Source organism: Euwallacea similis, chromosome 7 (genome assembly GCF_039881205.1).
Source record: "Euwallacea similis isolate ESF13 chromosome 7, ESF131.1, whole genome shotgun sequence".
Taxonomy (NCBI): Eukaryota; Metazoa; Arthropoda; class Insecta; order Coleoptera; family Curculionidae; genus Euwallacea; species Euwallacea similis.
The window spans coordinates 5707476-5720874 of record NC_089615.1 but is presented as its reverse complement, the minus strand read 5'-3'; the positions used below and the strand labels follow the sequence as shown (position 1 = coordinate 5720874).

General features: G+C 34.0%; 4 protein-coding genes across 17 annotated transcripts in view; 3 read left to right on the top strand and 1 right to left on the bottom strand.

Moving 5' to 3' along the window:
* Positions 1 to 1073: 1073 nt before the first annotated feature.
* Positions 1074 to 3160, top strand: LOC136410052 (uncharacterized). Its single transcript, XM_066391986.1, has 7 exons — positions 1074 to 1138; positions 1212 to 1333; positions 1392 to 1503; positions 1969 to 2117; positions 2170 to 2275; positions 2602 to 2759; positions 2939 to 3160. The coding sequence occupies exons 3-7, from the start codon at positions 1488 to 1490 to the stop codon at positions 3158 to 3160; spliced, it is 651 nt and encodes a 216-aa protein (XP_066248083.1). The 5' UTR covers positions 1074 to 1138; positions 1212 to 1333; positions 1392 to 1487.
* On the top strand, positions 3105 to 3770 carry LOC136410054 (uncharacterized). The gene is made up of 2 exons (XM_066391988.1): positions 3105 to 3588; positions 3643 to 3770. Exons 1-2 carry the CDS (start codon positions 3243 to 3245, stop codon positions 3663 to 3665), a joined length of 369 nt encoding a protein of 122 aa, XP_066248085.1. The 5' UTR covers positions 3105 to 3242; the 3' UTR covers positions 3666 to 3770.
* Positions 3697 to 8139, bottom strand: PGAP3 (Per1-like protein PGAP3). 2 transcript variants are annotated; one of them, XM_066391979.1, is made up of 7 exons: positions 7938 to 8139; positions 7590 to 7741; positions 7373 to 7525; positions 7117 to 7241; positions 6915 to 7054; positions 4442 to 4646; positions 3697 to 3938 (listed from the first exon to the last, which is right to left on the bottom strand). In XM_066391979.1, the coding sequence occupies exons 1-7, from the start codon at positions 8059 to 8061 to the stop codon at positions 3857 to 3859; spliced, it is 981 nt and encodes a 326-aa protein (XP_066248076.1). In that variant the 5' UTR covers positions 8062 to 8139; the 3' UTR covers positions 3697 to 3856. The 2 variants fall into 2 exon arrangements, with proteins under 2 accessions (XP_066248076.1, XP_066248077.1); XM_066391980.1 differs by lacking the exon at positions 7373 to 7525.
* A 1112-nt stretch (positions 8140 to 9251) lies between these two features.
* The window catches only part of RhoGAP19D (Rho GTPase activating protein at 19D), a 161761-nt gene continuing 157613 nt past the window's right edge, over positions 9252 to 13399 (top strand). For 7 of the 13 annotated variants that reach the window (XR_010752211.1, XM_066391957.1, XM_066391955.1 and 4 more), the window contains exon 1: positions 9261 to 9518. The gene's annotated coding sequence lies outside the window, so the exon portion shown is untranslated. Of the gene's footprint in view, positions 9519 to 9566; positions 9818 to 13399 lie in introns of those variants that run through there. The other 6 variants (XM_066391964.1, XM_066391963.1, XM_066391962.1 and 3 more) reach the window with 3 other exon arrangements.

Below are 13399 nucleotides of genomic sequence, written 5' to 3'. Positions count from 1 at the left end.
TAGATTGTTGCGATAACATTTGATTCGTTGAAAGTGTCCAGAACAGTCGATCACGTGATCTTCTGGATATAAAAAGCCTGAGAGGAGGCATTTCGCATTCAGATCAAATTTCAGCTCACTGTTACGACTAACGAAAACCCAACAGGATTGGAGTTGCTTTGACGGTGAGAAATGAAATTCAGCACCATTGCTTGGGCGTTCAAGATACGGAAATTGGTTTTACTGATATGTTTTAGTGATGGACTAATCATTTCTTTTTCATTTATTTACATTGCTACATTTTGTTCTGAGATTAAAAAAAAATTTGTTGCAGGTATATTAAACATTGTGCGGTCTTTCTCTCACTTGCACAATCCCACTTTAATTGGTGATACTAGTATACTATCCGAAAACGCCATGCAACTCTTCAACCTAAACGAAGATTTTTGACTTATTTTTGACACATTGATAAAAATGCTGTTTTGACATGTTAAATTTCAAGACTCTCGCCGCCAATATGGTGCTCCTATGATGACAAAAAATAATTACCGGGTATTCCCAAATTTCCTAGGCGAATTCATCAACAAGCAATGGACCAGAGCTAAAAGTTCTGCCAGCAACAACTTGAAATCGATAAATAATCCCGACCATCTCGTTGAGGAAGAACAAGAAACTTTGCCAAAGGAAATTGATTATTTACCTTCAGACAAGAGATCCTACTTACGTTTTAAAAAGGATGGTTTCAATGCTGGCAAGTCCAGAGAGGATTTAACCAACATATTGAAGAATTACAACGAGGAAGTGTTGAAGAATTTCGTTGCTAAAGTCGACAAAAAGCAGATGAAGAACCCTTCTTGCTTATATAATCAAAGCGAATTGGTTAATTATGTGACTAAAATTATAGTTTCTAAACCAAAATATCATATAAGGCATTGCAAATGCCAGGTAGGTGATAGAAGGGATTCTGAGGTTCCTGGGGTAAGTTTGAGGGGTTGGAAAGAGATTCTCTCAAAAATAGGCTTTACGTACTGGATGTAATTTTAATAAAGTGAATTGCAGACTTGTTCAGTAGCAAAACTCAAAAATCAGAAAAATGGCAACAAAAGTGCGAGTGGCGATACGATTTTGAGTCAGAAACCTATTGACCTTAAGGCGTCAGGTAAAAGAAACACTAAAGATGATTTAGACTTTCTTTGCAAATCATGTTTTTCGATTTGTTTTCGAAAATTTAGCAGAACATGTTACAATCAAGGTCCAAACAAATCCGTGGAATCAAATTGGATCTTCAAGCAATTGTCCAGGAAATGAGTCCAAAACTGGAAAAACCGTAGACACACAAACGTCTGCTAATGAGGTACACTTGCGAAAATTTTATTTTTTAATATTTCATTTCTTTCTAATTTTTTTTCGAGACGCTGCTAAAAATCCATCAATTCAACCCTTCTAAGAAAAAGAACGAAAAGAAAAAGGAGGCAGAACCTATTTTGTCGGACACAACAGTTACGGAAATGACTTCGTTTTCAGGTTAGTAGTATTGATGTTAGTCATGTAGATGTAAAAAAATGAGTGATGTGTGAATAATATATAACTTTCATAACCATAGGGTTTTTGCCCACATCTCTATAAACCTCTCTTCTTGCTCGTTGGCTATCTCTTTTTTTTGTTGTTTCTGATTTTTTTATTCGGAGAAAAACATTGGTATCTCTTCAGTTTTCTGCTCTGGTTCTTCACTAGCTTTGGTGTGACTTGGTTTTGGTTTCTTCTTGCACTGTAAGTAATGCTGTCATATCTTGCATTGCTTTACTTCTCGCATGCCATAAATAATCATTATCTCTAGAAGGATAAGTTTCTGTTTATTAGATGAAGATTCTACTGATACCTATATTAAAAAACTTTGAATTACCTTCGATCATTAGTCGCCCCAATAAGAAAAGGAAATTAGATGATTTTGAGCCTTCTTAAGTAACTAAGTAAACTTCCACTTTCCAGACGGTAAAACCTCAAATAAACAAAATTATTTCAAAATAAGAAATGAGACTCAGAACAGACGAAGCACTGAACCGAAATCTCGACACACTGCCAAAGAATATGCATATGAAAGTGAATCTAGACGCCAAGGAAAAAAGGAGGACTGTCAGGTAAAGAAAGTAAATCATCTATTATTTTTTATATCATTTACTACTTTGTCAGACTTTGCCGGATTCAGGTACAGCAGCCGAAGTTTCCCCTTGTTCCTCTAAGGAGGAATCCAAATTAAGTTTCAAAAAAGATGTTGCAGCAAAAGGAGATAAAAAAGGTAATAAATAGAATATGACTTAATAAATTCTTTCCTTAAATTTATCTTTCCTATTTGAACTATGGAAATAATGATATGTATTAATAAACTTTTTGGGAAAGAATTGCATTAGCTCAAGAAATTTGCAAAAAAATGCGGATGGCCTCGCGTCCTTTTTCTCATCATTTCACGTTGCTATAAGTTTTGATTACAATGATTACAATAATTGATTTACAACAGCCATAAATCGAATGAATTTGAGGCGATGAGTATCGATTCATCTTGGTTTATGGATATTCGATAAATGGTCGTAACTTTACTTGCGTGTAAATGAATATTTGTTACAGCTCAAGGTTCACCAAAGAACGCAAAAAGAAAAATGAAAAGCAAGAAAGAGATCATTTGTAACAAATGTCGACGGCTGAAAAGGGGCTACGATAGCGGTGGTCACAATAATATCATTGTATCTAACTATCCGCAAAGCCATGGAACAGTGCTCATAAAGGTGCATATATCAATGATATTCATCCTAACAGAAGCATTTATCAAAAAGCAACTTATATACACAGCTCCTTTTCTTTCATTGATTAATATACATGTATAATCATTTCATTCTTCTTCCGCATCTATTTGTGTGGTGTCGATGAAAAGATATTTCAAAACGTCCTTTATTATTACATGTAGATGCAAAGCAAAGACTCAACCCGGGAATTCGATAGAATCATGGCCGAATTAAACTATCAGAAGAGTGAGATTGAACGACTAAACGATATGTACCAGAAGATGATAAAGAGCAAAGAATCACAAAAGTTCACAGGGAGTAGTAAGTATAACAGTAAAAAAGCATCAGACGCCTCCCCCTGTGGGTGCGGTCGCGGCTTCAAACCAAACAGGGCTCCCTCGTGATTGCGACCCTCGAGCTACAGGATTACTTTCGGCAATCTACAAGGACGACAAACGTCCCAATTCCATCCAACGAGAAGCCAGTATGGAGTCGAAAAAGGGGCATGTGAGTTTACTCGGAGACACGCCCATGGCAAGCAGTGACGAAGATTATTACGAAGAAGGGATGCAAATCTCGAAACTGCAATCACAAGCTAATGGCGTGGATGCAGATATTGAAACTGACACCAGTGAACCGCAAATGAAGGAAGCGAAATGGAAGTTTAAGAGTAGGGTATTGATGTGGCTGAAAAAGTCTTGGATTAACTTGAAACATAAGAGTGAGGAGTGTAGAAGAAATTGTAAGGGGAAGGAGGCGAAGGTTTATATTAGTCAGGTGTTCAGTTTCTGCCAGAATACCGCTAAGGGAGCTGCTATGGGTACCTGGAAATGTAAGTTTTCATATTGTTTGTGTATTTATTAAGGTATTACATTTTCAATTTTAGTTGTTAAGAAGAAGTTCCAGTGAGGCTTAGGACAAGCAATAAATGAAATGAGTGTTAATAAAAAATGTGACTAGTTTTATTCATGCGCAATTTTGTAGGTACTCAATATAGTAACAAGTGAACATTATTTCTCAACTGCACATGAGAACACTTTGGTAACATAACATTTTTTGAACAAAAACAATTGGCTCCACTTTGGTCTTTTCAGTCTTTTTCACCGGATTTTGGATCGGTACTTGTCGGCGGCTGCTTCGATTTCTGTTTTCCTCAGATAACAACAATCGTCAATTGCAAAACTGAAAAGATATAAATAAGTGTCAAATCACCAAACAAAGAATCCAGCAGAGCTAATCCAACAGCATCATCAGGATTAGTTTGGGGCATATTTTGAAGCAAATGGCAACACAGCCTTGTTCTTTTGTTTTTAAAGGTTTATGCTAATCTAAGGGTGGATTATCTAGGAAGGGGTATTAATCTAGGATGAGAAATAAAAAAACAAATTTGCGAATCAAAAAGTGTATCCGGCATTAAGTACTGGAGTGTGGAATGAGGTGATAAACCTTTTTTTGACAAATTGCCTTCTGAAATTTTTGATTATAAAACAAAATCAACAGAATTTTGAAAGGTTCGACTTGGGAACTTTAACTTAAACACTCACTTGTGCATTAAGGGTGGAGTTTCAGATAGAAAGCCTCGGATCGTCGAATTTGTTGTCTAATAATTATTAACATTTTCCAGACATTTGTCAAGTCAATAATTGTTCGATTCTTGTTTGGGATTGCTTAGAATGTAATCTTACCTGTATATCAGTACAATTAATGGTGCAGTGGCTAAATGCCATAAGGAATGACAGTCGAAGATATAAAATATCGGCGGTTGGTCGATGATTTCCAGCAAAAGAACCAGCCCAGTCATCGCTACATATACCGAACATTTCCACACGTAAGGTTGTTTGGTTCGTTTTAAGACAGCCCAAATAAACCAACAAATGGCTGTTATGGTTCCTACAAGTAATTATTGGCATTGTTTGAGATCATCCTGTATTTTAATATTTTTTAGGATTTTGCACGATAGAAATTCCAGGAAATAATTTTTTAATTAGTAAACTAGTGAAAGCATAATTGAAATTTGTGTACCAAAACTTATCAGCAAAATCTTGCGTGATTGGCTATATGTCGGTTCGTCGATGTCCTGCTAAACTGCATTTAAAATAACTACTAATCAAGGTTAACCATCAGGCAAAGTGTCTATCAATTACAAAGGTGCTTTAAGCTAAACTTCAGTTTGAAGAACACTTCATCTGCCAGTTAATTGCCAATAAAAAGGTGACAGATTTTGACAGGATATTGAAAAACCGGTTCTCATTAAGGTATTTTTTATTATCAAATTTTCTGATTTAGCAGAAGCAACAAGAGGGAAATAGGAATAGAAAAAGTGGCAGCTACTAGAAGTTTGAACCTAGGGGGTGGATGTTATTCTCAGTTCGTTTTAACTGCGAACGGTGTGCAACTCTACCGCTTCGGCAACCTCTACTTGTATGTGAGGCGTTATTCCCACACAAGGTAACAGAAATAATGAAAGATTCGAACTGAACATATTTATATTTTCACTACTACTACAATACGATTGATTGGTTTTGGTTGCAAACGTATGTCGTAACTTAATTCATATACTTTTATATATAGACAATTAACATAACAAAATCAAATGTATATTTCTAAAGCTTGAATTACATTTGGCGAATTTACTGGCTGTTGGTTTGCGTATTTTGTACCGACGACGCTCTATACAACACATATGTAACTTACTTTGCAACTGTGAGTAGTAAGAGGCTGTAACTCGCCAGGAACTAGCTATTAAGTTCGCTCAATGTACAAGACTCTTTAGGATAAGTTGATGACAAAGAAAAAAACATGAAAATTTAGTCTTTATTAAACAACACGCTGAATGTGTCTACCGTCTGCGTGAAAACCTTTTAAAATTCTTCTAACAAATGCCCTATCAAAGAAACGAATATACAATACGTCGGTTTATATTATTTATATCAGATGCTGTTATTTATGTAAGGCCAAATGAAGGAATACTGTTAATTCATCATGATGCAGTTTGTTGAAAGAAAGGCAGCACCATTTCTCGTCTATAGTGCAGCGATATAATTACCTGAAATTAGATAAACAAAACGAAACACCTACTTTAGTAATTTTCTGTTAATCTTTCAAAAAACATTGATTTTATTAATCTCGTACCACTAAATGCCATCCGCACAAAGATATTACTTCGTCCACACGCTGACAGCACGCCTAACCTCTTGAGTACTTTTTTGCCTGGATGCACAAGTTTGTTGTATTTTCATTATCAGCTCCTCTCTAAAGTTCATGGGATGAGATCACACTTTAGCTTTCAAGTAACTTAAAACTTATAAATCCAAAGATGTGAGGCCTGGGGAGTCTGGAAGCTCTCTGATGGGACTATAACGCCCATGCCGCTTCCCAAGTAATTTTCAATCGGCCACATAATCAACTGCCTACGACTATAAGCAGAACATCCGCCTTTTAATCCCCCAATTAATCTCACATATAAATATATGATATATTTAACTTAAATTCGGTTTCTCTATGGAATGTCAGAAGCCTGTTAGTAGAAACCTTGGTATAAACTGACGCACCCTGTTCAGTATGTTTCAAATACGAGCTTCATCAGAGATCTTGAACACAGCACGGTATACACAGATACATAAAGTAGGATTAAGTTACGCAAATTGTAGCCCAATAAAACGTAGCATTGAGATGTAAAACATTTGAAAAGTTCCGGAATAAAAAAACTTATTATTTCATTACAACTCTTGCAAAACATTACTATTTTCTAGGCAGTGATAATTTAATAACACAGGATGTTGCAACTTAGATCCCAGAATTAAATAAATTAAGGAATTTTTTACATTTTACAAGTGGGTGAAAATTACCTTGTATTGTTGTTGTTTTCAAAAAATTTTAAAGCATTTTTAAAGCTTAAATCTGTGTATTTTAACGGCGTATGACGCATTTAAGGATATTTGTCCTCTTAAAACAAAATATTAAGTATCTTGAGCCTTTTCCATTATGATGTTTGGTAAGAAACCAGAGTTCTAATTTGCAATTAAAGTGATTTAGGTTTCACCTAATATGCTGATCTTTTGAGGCATAGAGAGTAGGTATGTGGCATTAAAACAAGAATTTCTTGTTATTTTCAATAGATACCAAAATGAATAAATCATGGAAAAATTCATTACTTACCAACTATAACATTAAGTTGCATGTTATATTCATAATCAAACCTTCCCATACTCAAATACGAAGTGTGGTTGGCAAAAAACGCCAAGAAAAAAACAGTTAGGATAATATGCAGAAATTTAGGAAGGATATATCTAAAAACCCTAAAAATTAATATTATTAAATAACTATAAAATATATGCAGCAAATGGTTTTTACTACTCACCTGATTTGCATCACATAGCAATTAACTAATACTATAGAAAAAGCACAGGCATAGTCTAATAATTCAGTCAATGGAAAATCCCTGGCATGGAATATTGCTGACCAGAACCAAGCATTACAACATATCTAAAACAATTATTAACAAATTTAAAAAATAGACGAACTATCTGATGGATTTCTTTTTATCCTTTAAAATGATGAATGATAGTTTCCTTTACTTATTAAAGTCTGCCAACAATGATATATCAGTTTCTTACCAAACAAAAACCAAACCACAACCAGTACAATGGACTATCTGATCTCACTTGCCTATGGAACTTTTTGATCATCTTCAAGTGGACTAGTAAATTTAACAAAGAAAAGACAAAAGAAGCTGGTTCTTGAATCCCAAATAACCTTATAAAAGGCCACTGTAATAGTATTTTATTGTAGTTTAATCAACATTTATGTCTTCATATTGAAGTATTTAATTACTTTTCCATGAAACTGTGGAGTTTTCCAGTTGCGTTGGTGAAAGGAGTCCACTGTTTTCCACATACAGTTATATTTACATTCATCCAAGCAGGACCATGCTAATGTTTTTAAGTGAATTGCTTGATGATGGTCTGACACAAAAACTGTTCCATCTATAAGTAACATAAGGATTTTATATATTGGAAGATAAGAAAATTAAAAATGAGACTAGACTAGAATGTTTTACCATGTATTATTGAATGAAAACTCTAAAAGTCTTGAAGGAAAAACTTCTTAGAAATCGTGTAGCAATGATTACTTTTTTTGTATTTCAAAATTTACTTAATTATTGAAATTAAACCCTCTTACCTTCTGAACAATTTAATATTTGGCACCTATCCAAACATCTTTGGTAAACTGGAGATCTGTCTCCAATTGAGGCAAAAGTCACCCCTACCACCACAACAACTAAATAAGTTATTATTTTTAACATTTTGTTAAACTCTTTAATTTTAATTTTGAATGCCGAAGTAAAGAAGTTTGTTTACGTCCAGAATCACAACACGATCCAACGTTCTAGTATTATTGTCACTTTTGACAGTAAAACAGCTGTTTTTATACTGAAGTGAGGTGAGGCGGGGTGGCAGTGATAAAGAAATAGAAGAACAGAACTCGGTTTAAAACCTTTTCTTAACCAAAAAAGTAATATTTTTATTAAAGTAATAATCAATTCAATTGTGGTACAATTACGATCTAACCATTTCCAAATAACAATAAATTTCTTTACAACTTAAAATAAGTAGTGTTTCTTTGCCATCTGTTGTAAAGGAGCACAGGTAGACTTCAGTTTGAATTATTAGGCGTGAGAGGGCAGTAGCGATAGAAACACACACAGCCTTGCAATTTTTGATCACTTTTCAATTAGGTATTGAGTCAGTTTACATCAGATGATCCTGTCGAAAATCTGGAATAATTGAATCGGTTTTTACAGAGTGGCTTTCTTTCGCCTTGTTAATATACATCAAAACAAGTTATGATTTAAACATCAATTGACCTTTAAATCATATTAATAGGTTTGTTCCAAACAGCGAGGAAAGTCTCCTAATGTTTGCGCGACTCTACAAAATCTCTTTTTCAGAATATGAAAAGTGTTTAAAATATTTTCTGGCCTTATTTGACAAGGTATATGAAATAGCATTAGTGCGATTTTTATTCGATGTTTCGGTTTTATTTTCTTAAACACGAACAAAGATGTTAATTTTTTTTCGCATCTATTGAACCTGCTGCAAGACCTATCACAATAAGGAAAACAATCAATGCATTATGTAAAAAAATAGTTAAAAAACATAAATATTATGCGTCTTTGTTATATACAGTGTTTCCTAAATATACGGAACAAATTTAAAGGGATAGTGTTTGGGTCAAAATGAGAAAAAAGTTCATATGAATATGCGTGCGGAACCACTATTGGTCTTTTCGAAAGGGTTCGATAATCGTTTAGAAGAAAATTAGATTCATATCTATAGCTGGTGATGGTCATTTTTCATTTTCCACAGATTCCTAGAAATTTGTTGAATTGTGAATGCATTTCTGTGTTTGCGTAAAATAGCAGATGTAAACGTGGTTAATACAATCTTAAAGCGCTCCCATCGCCATCTTTCAGTTCATGGTTTGCGTTCACACAATCGCGTTACCGTTGGTTGTGTGAGACAACGACGTGTTCCGAGCGAGACGCGAGTATACGAATAATCCGAAAGCGCTTTTGCCGATTGTACCGATGACGAGCCTCTGTTCGTTGCTCGCGCTGTATTTCTCAATTTAAATCGGTTTTTGATCGATTACGCGAAGTGCGAAAATTACATTGAGTGAAACTGTTGATATATAAAGTGACCAGCTGCCAGGAATGGATCCAATCATTACGGCGAAACTTCTGTGAGCTGCTTTATTTCCGTGAGTAAAAAAGCGATCCGCTTCTCTTCTTTGGTTATGTTCGGACGTGTGTTCATCGTGAAGGTGTCTTTTGTTTTTTTGCGCCATTGTCATAGCCGTTGTCTCATTCTAAGATAGGGCAGTAAAAAGAGATGGCACACTTTACGTATGTCAACACTTTGTCGGAAGAGTGTTAAAAACCAAAACAGCGAACATATCCGGATGATGGTTGTTTATATCATCGGACACAAAAGAAGGTGAACTGAAGTGATTTCGTGTTTAATACACAACCTGAGTGTCCATATGCATCGGAAGTACTGGTTAGTTATTGTTTAATATAAATCTGTTATTCTTGTGAATTCCGGCAATTATTGGTCAACAGGTAGTTTGTTGTTTATTTTTCAGCCGGTCATTGGCCCTTGGTGTTTTAAAACTGTTAAAATCTCTGCAATTCCCTTACTTTCTGATCCTTATATTCGTGTCAGTTAGGCATTAATTAATAATAATTAGCTATAGGTCAGCATTTCATTGGGTTTGAGCTGAATCTGATCTAATTGTAAGTCAGTACAAAGTAGGTACCTATCAATCAATTGAATTGATTCACATGTAAGGCAAAGCCTCCAAACTGGTAAGAGGTGGAGTTTAGGCCTTCTGGAATCTCTTCAAGCTCTAGAAAGAAAACTCACAGAAATCCCTTGAAAAAACTGACTGGTTTTACTTTGAAGTTGGACTTCAGATCATTTTTATAAAAGTTATACAATTGTATATAGCAACTTTTTATAACATGTTGAATTCAGTATATCTTGCTATAATAAATTCTCAAATTCAATGGAGTGAGATTTTGTGACCTAGCTAGCCACATTATTGGACTATTTGTCCTAATTTAGTGTTCCCCAAATTTTTGATTCAGGTGCATTGCTACAACCTTTGCAGTATAGACATGAGAGCCCCATCCTGTTGGCAATACAGCTATGATAATTGGTTCAAATGTTGCCTAAATATTCGGGATCATTTATTTTCTGAGATCAGATTATACTCTTAGATTTCTTTATGTCCAAAAACTGTATGGGGATGAACTTCCTTCAGGACATCCTGTTGAAGGGGTCTCTTGATTTTTTATATAGTAAATAGTGAAGTTATAATTTAATTGAGACACTTAGGTGGAGTTCCAACATTTAGTAACTTTTATGCCCCATAGGTGAGAACCATTGATACAAATATTTAATAATCATATATTTTTGAAACCTGCTCAATATTTAAAGAATTTAAGATAGCATTGTATCGGTTACATTTAACATTTGTTACTAAATTTGATCACAATTCAATTTGCTGAGAAAATTTTCCAAAGAATATACGTAAAATAAGAAAGATGTAATTGCACTCAGAGAGACACTTCATTGGATGCCCCTACATAATGTGTGCATTTGTTGTGAAATTTTGAGTAGTTACATGTGAAGCAAAATTAATACTTTTGAAGGGGCTTCTCTAATATTTCACTGGTTCCATACATGGTTGATACATATCTGTGTGAGCTATGTCACATTTAAGAAATTGTACATTTCTGTTTGTCCTAAGAAATGTCTCATCTAAAAAATCTGTAAACACCATCAAGAAATCATTTGAAAAAATGCAAAAACGTATTTAAATGACGAATCCCAAGAATCATTAGATAGAAATGATAAGAAATCTAAAGAAATTATTAGAAATCCCAAGAAATGCATACATGTTTCCTGATAACCATTCTTGGCGGACAATCCTTGCGTCGAAGAAATCTTGGGAATGATTAATGATTACCAAGAAATACCTGTCTTTTGAGAAATCACTGTAAATTTCGTCGAAATTAAAGAAATTATTGAAAAACTATAAAAAATCTAAGGAAATTAGAAACCCCAATAAATCTAAAGACTCATTAGAAATCACAAGAAATCTAAAGAAAACATTAGAAACCCTAAGAAATTAATCCCTCTTTCCTCGCAATCATTCGTGTCAGAAAATCTTTGGAAACCGATGAAGTCGTGGAAATCCTTACCCTTTAGTAATTATTGTATAAATTATGGAAAGCTAAGATAACCTTCAGGTGTGTATATGCCGGGTATATGAAAAATCCTTCAAGTTTATAACTGGATTTTTGGGGTTGGATAGGTATGCTGGTCAGGTAGATATGCTGAACGGCGCAAAGGCGAAACAAGCAATACCAGAGTGCTGAGCAGAACGAGTTTTATGACGTTAATAGGTTAAAAGCTTGAGAAAATAGGACAATTATTTAAAGAAGTTAGGTGACGACGTCAGTTCTAATCATGCCGTCTAGCTTACTTGCGGCAAGTACTTTCCGCCAATAAACTGTTCATCTCTAAACGCCCCTTTAGATTCAAAATAACCATTTAAATCAGCTTCCTAGTCCATATTCAGAACTATTTCTTTTTAAAGAGCAGCGCAAGTTTATGTATTTTTTATAGACAATTTCTGTCCCATCCAACTTTATATTCATAGTATAATAACTTTCATGTAATTCTACCTCACAGGTTTCCGCCACAACAAAGGAATCATTATGTGTTATTATTTTACCAATCAAGGTCGGAAATAGTAAATAATAAAAATTAATGCTTGAACACTGTTTATAAGCCTCCGGCAGAGCAATGTCGACACATCGGTCCCCATCGGGTCAAGGATTGCTACACTTTGGGAACGTTGATGATGGTATTGTAACGATATTATTATGGAGATGTCGCCTGTGCCTACCAAAGAATGCTAAACAGGGATTACTCATGTTTGGAGGCCCATGTATAGGCCCTAAACACGAATTTCCTTTATACGAGGTGGTCCCCACTGAATAAGCCAAATTTTATCTACACAGTCTTTCTGCAAATACATTGCAACTTGACTAAATTTTCCAATTTCACTTCTAGCTTTGACAGTTTTTGATATATTTTTTTGAGGTTTTCGCATTGAAAATATTCATGTAGCGTGAATCCATTAGATGGATCAAGTAAACCCAACACCAAAAAAATCGACGTACTAGTTAATGTGGAAAAAATATGTATTGAAAATCTTCTGTTATATTATAATTTACAACTGATAAGATTAATTTTTCATTCAGATTTAAGGCAGTCAAAAAATAATTCCATAGTTTTTATTACTTTTTTTTTCATAAAATAGCAATAATGATTTTTAGATATTTTGCCGCAGATTACTTCCAAACGTATTGTGAGGCGATGTGATTTCTTTGGATAAACGTTACTTTTTGTTTTTGTTCGTATACATGAAGAAGAAACCTGAAATTTATTTTGTTATTTTGTTAAAATGTTCCCGTTTTTTTTTAAATAAAATATAATTTTTTAATTGGCAGTTTAAATTTTTAATTTTGTATTTTTTTCGAATTAAATATCATAAAAACTTTCCATTTCACTCAAAAAATGTAATGCCTCACAATTCATAGCCAAAAAAAATTATTGGTACGCCGGTTTTTTTGTTGTTAAGTTTAGTTTTTGCATGTATTGAATGATACTTTCCATAGAGTTAGATATTCTTTGACCCTCTAACTCTTTTGTAGGACGGCACTGACCAGTTCTTTACGAAGAATCGAATTCGCTGTCTAATTGAGAAAGTTTTTCTTTCTCTTTATTATGCTGTATAACTGTCATCGTTTTAGAGTTATTTGCAAAAGCATGATTTGAATGTATCAATCGTAAAAAATAATGTTTTACTAAAATTTTGGAACTTTTTCTTTTTTTGTGGATAAACATAATTTTTAATTAAAAAAAAACATTTTTTTTTTAGGGCTAAGTACTAAAACACAGCATGCAGATATTGACCAGAAAACATTGCTTGGTATATTTGCAAATAATTCTGTAATAGAATGGTGTCAGTTATATAATAAAATGGAGATATGGAAATTGTTTTAA

Bases quoted from the DNA above. Each gene is read 5' to 3' on its own strand.
- PGAP3 (XM_066391979.1), bottom strand. From the start codon at position 8,061: ATGTTAAAAATAATAACTTATTTAGTTGTTGTGGTGGTAGGGGTGACT. The intron at 7,055-7,116 runs GTGAGTAGTAAA...ATTAATTTTTAG, and splicing joins TGCTATGTGATGCAAATCAG to GGTTTTTAGATATATCCTTC. The intron at 3,939-4,441 runs GTAAGATTACAT...ATATCTTTTCAG, and splicing joins TTAATTGTACTGATATACAG to TTTTGCAATTGACGATTGTT.
- LOC136410054 (XM_066391988.1), top strand. From the start codon at position 3,243: ATGGAGTCGAAAAAGGGGCATGTGAGTTTACTCGGAGACACGCCCATG. The intron at 3,589-3,642 runs GTAAGTTTTCAT...TTTCAATTTTAG, and splicing joins TGCTATGGGTACCTGGAAAT to TTGTTAAGAAGAAGTTCCAG.
- LOC136410052 (XM_066391986.1), top strand. The intron at 2,276-2,601 runs GTAATAAATAGA...TATTTGTTACAG, and splicing joins AGCAAAAGGAGATAAAAAAG to CTCAAGGTTCACCAAAGAAC. The intron at 2,760-2,938 runs GTGCATATATCA...TATTACATGTAG, and splicing joins ATGGAACAGTGCTCATAAAG to ATGCAAAGCAAAGACTCAAC.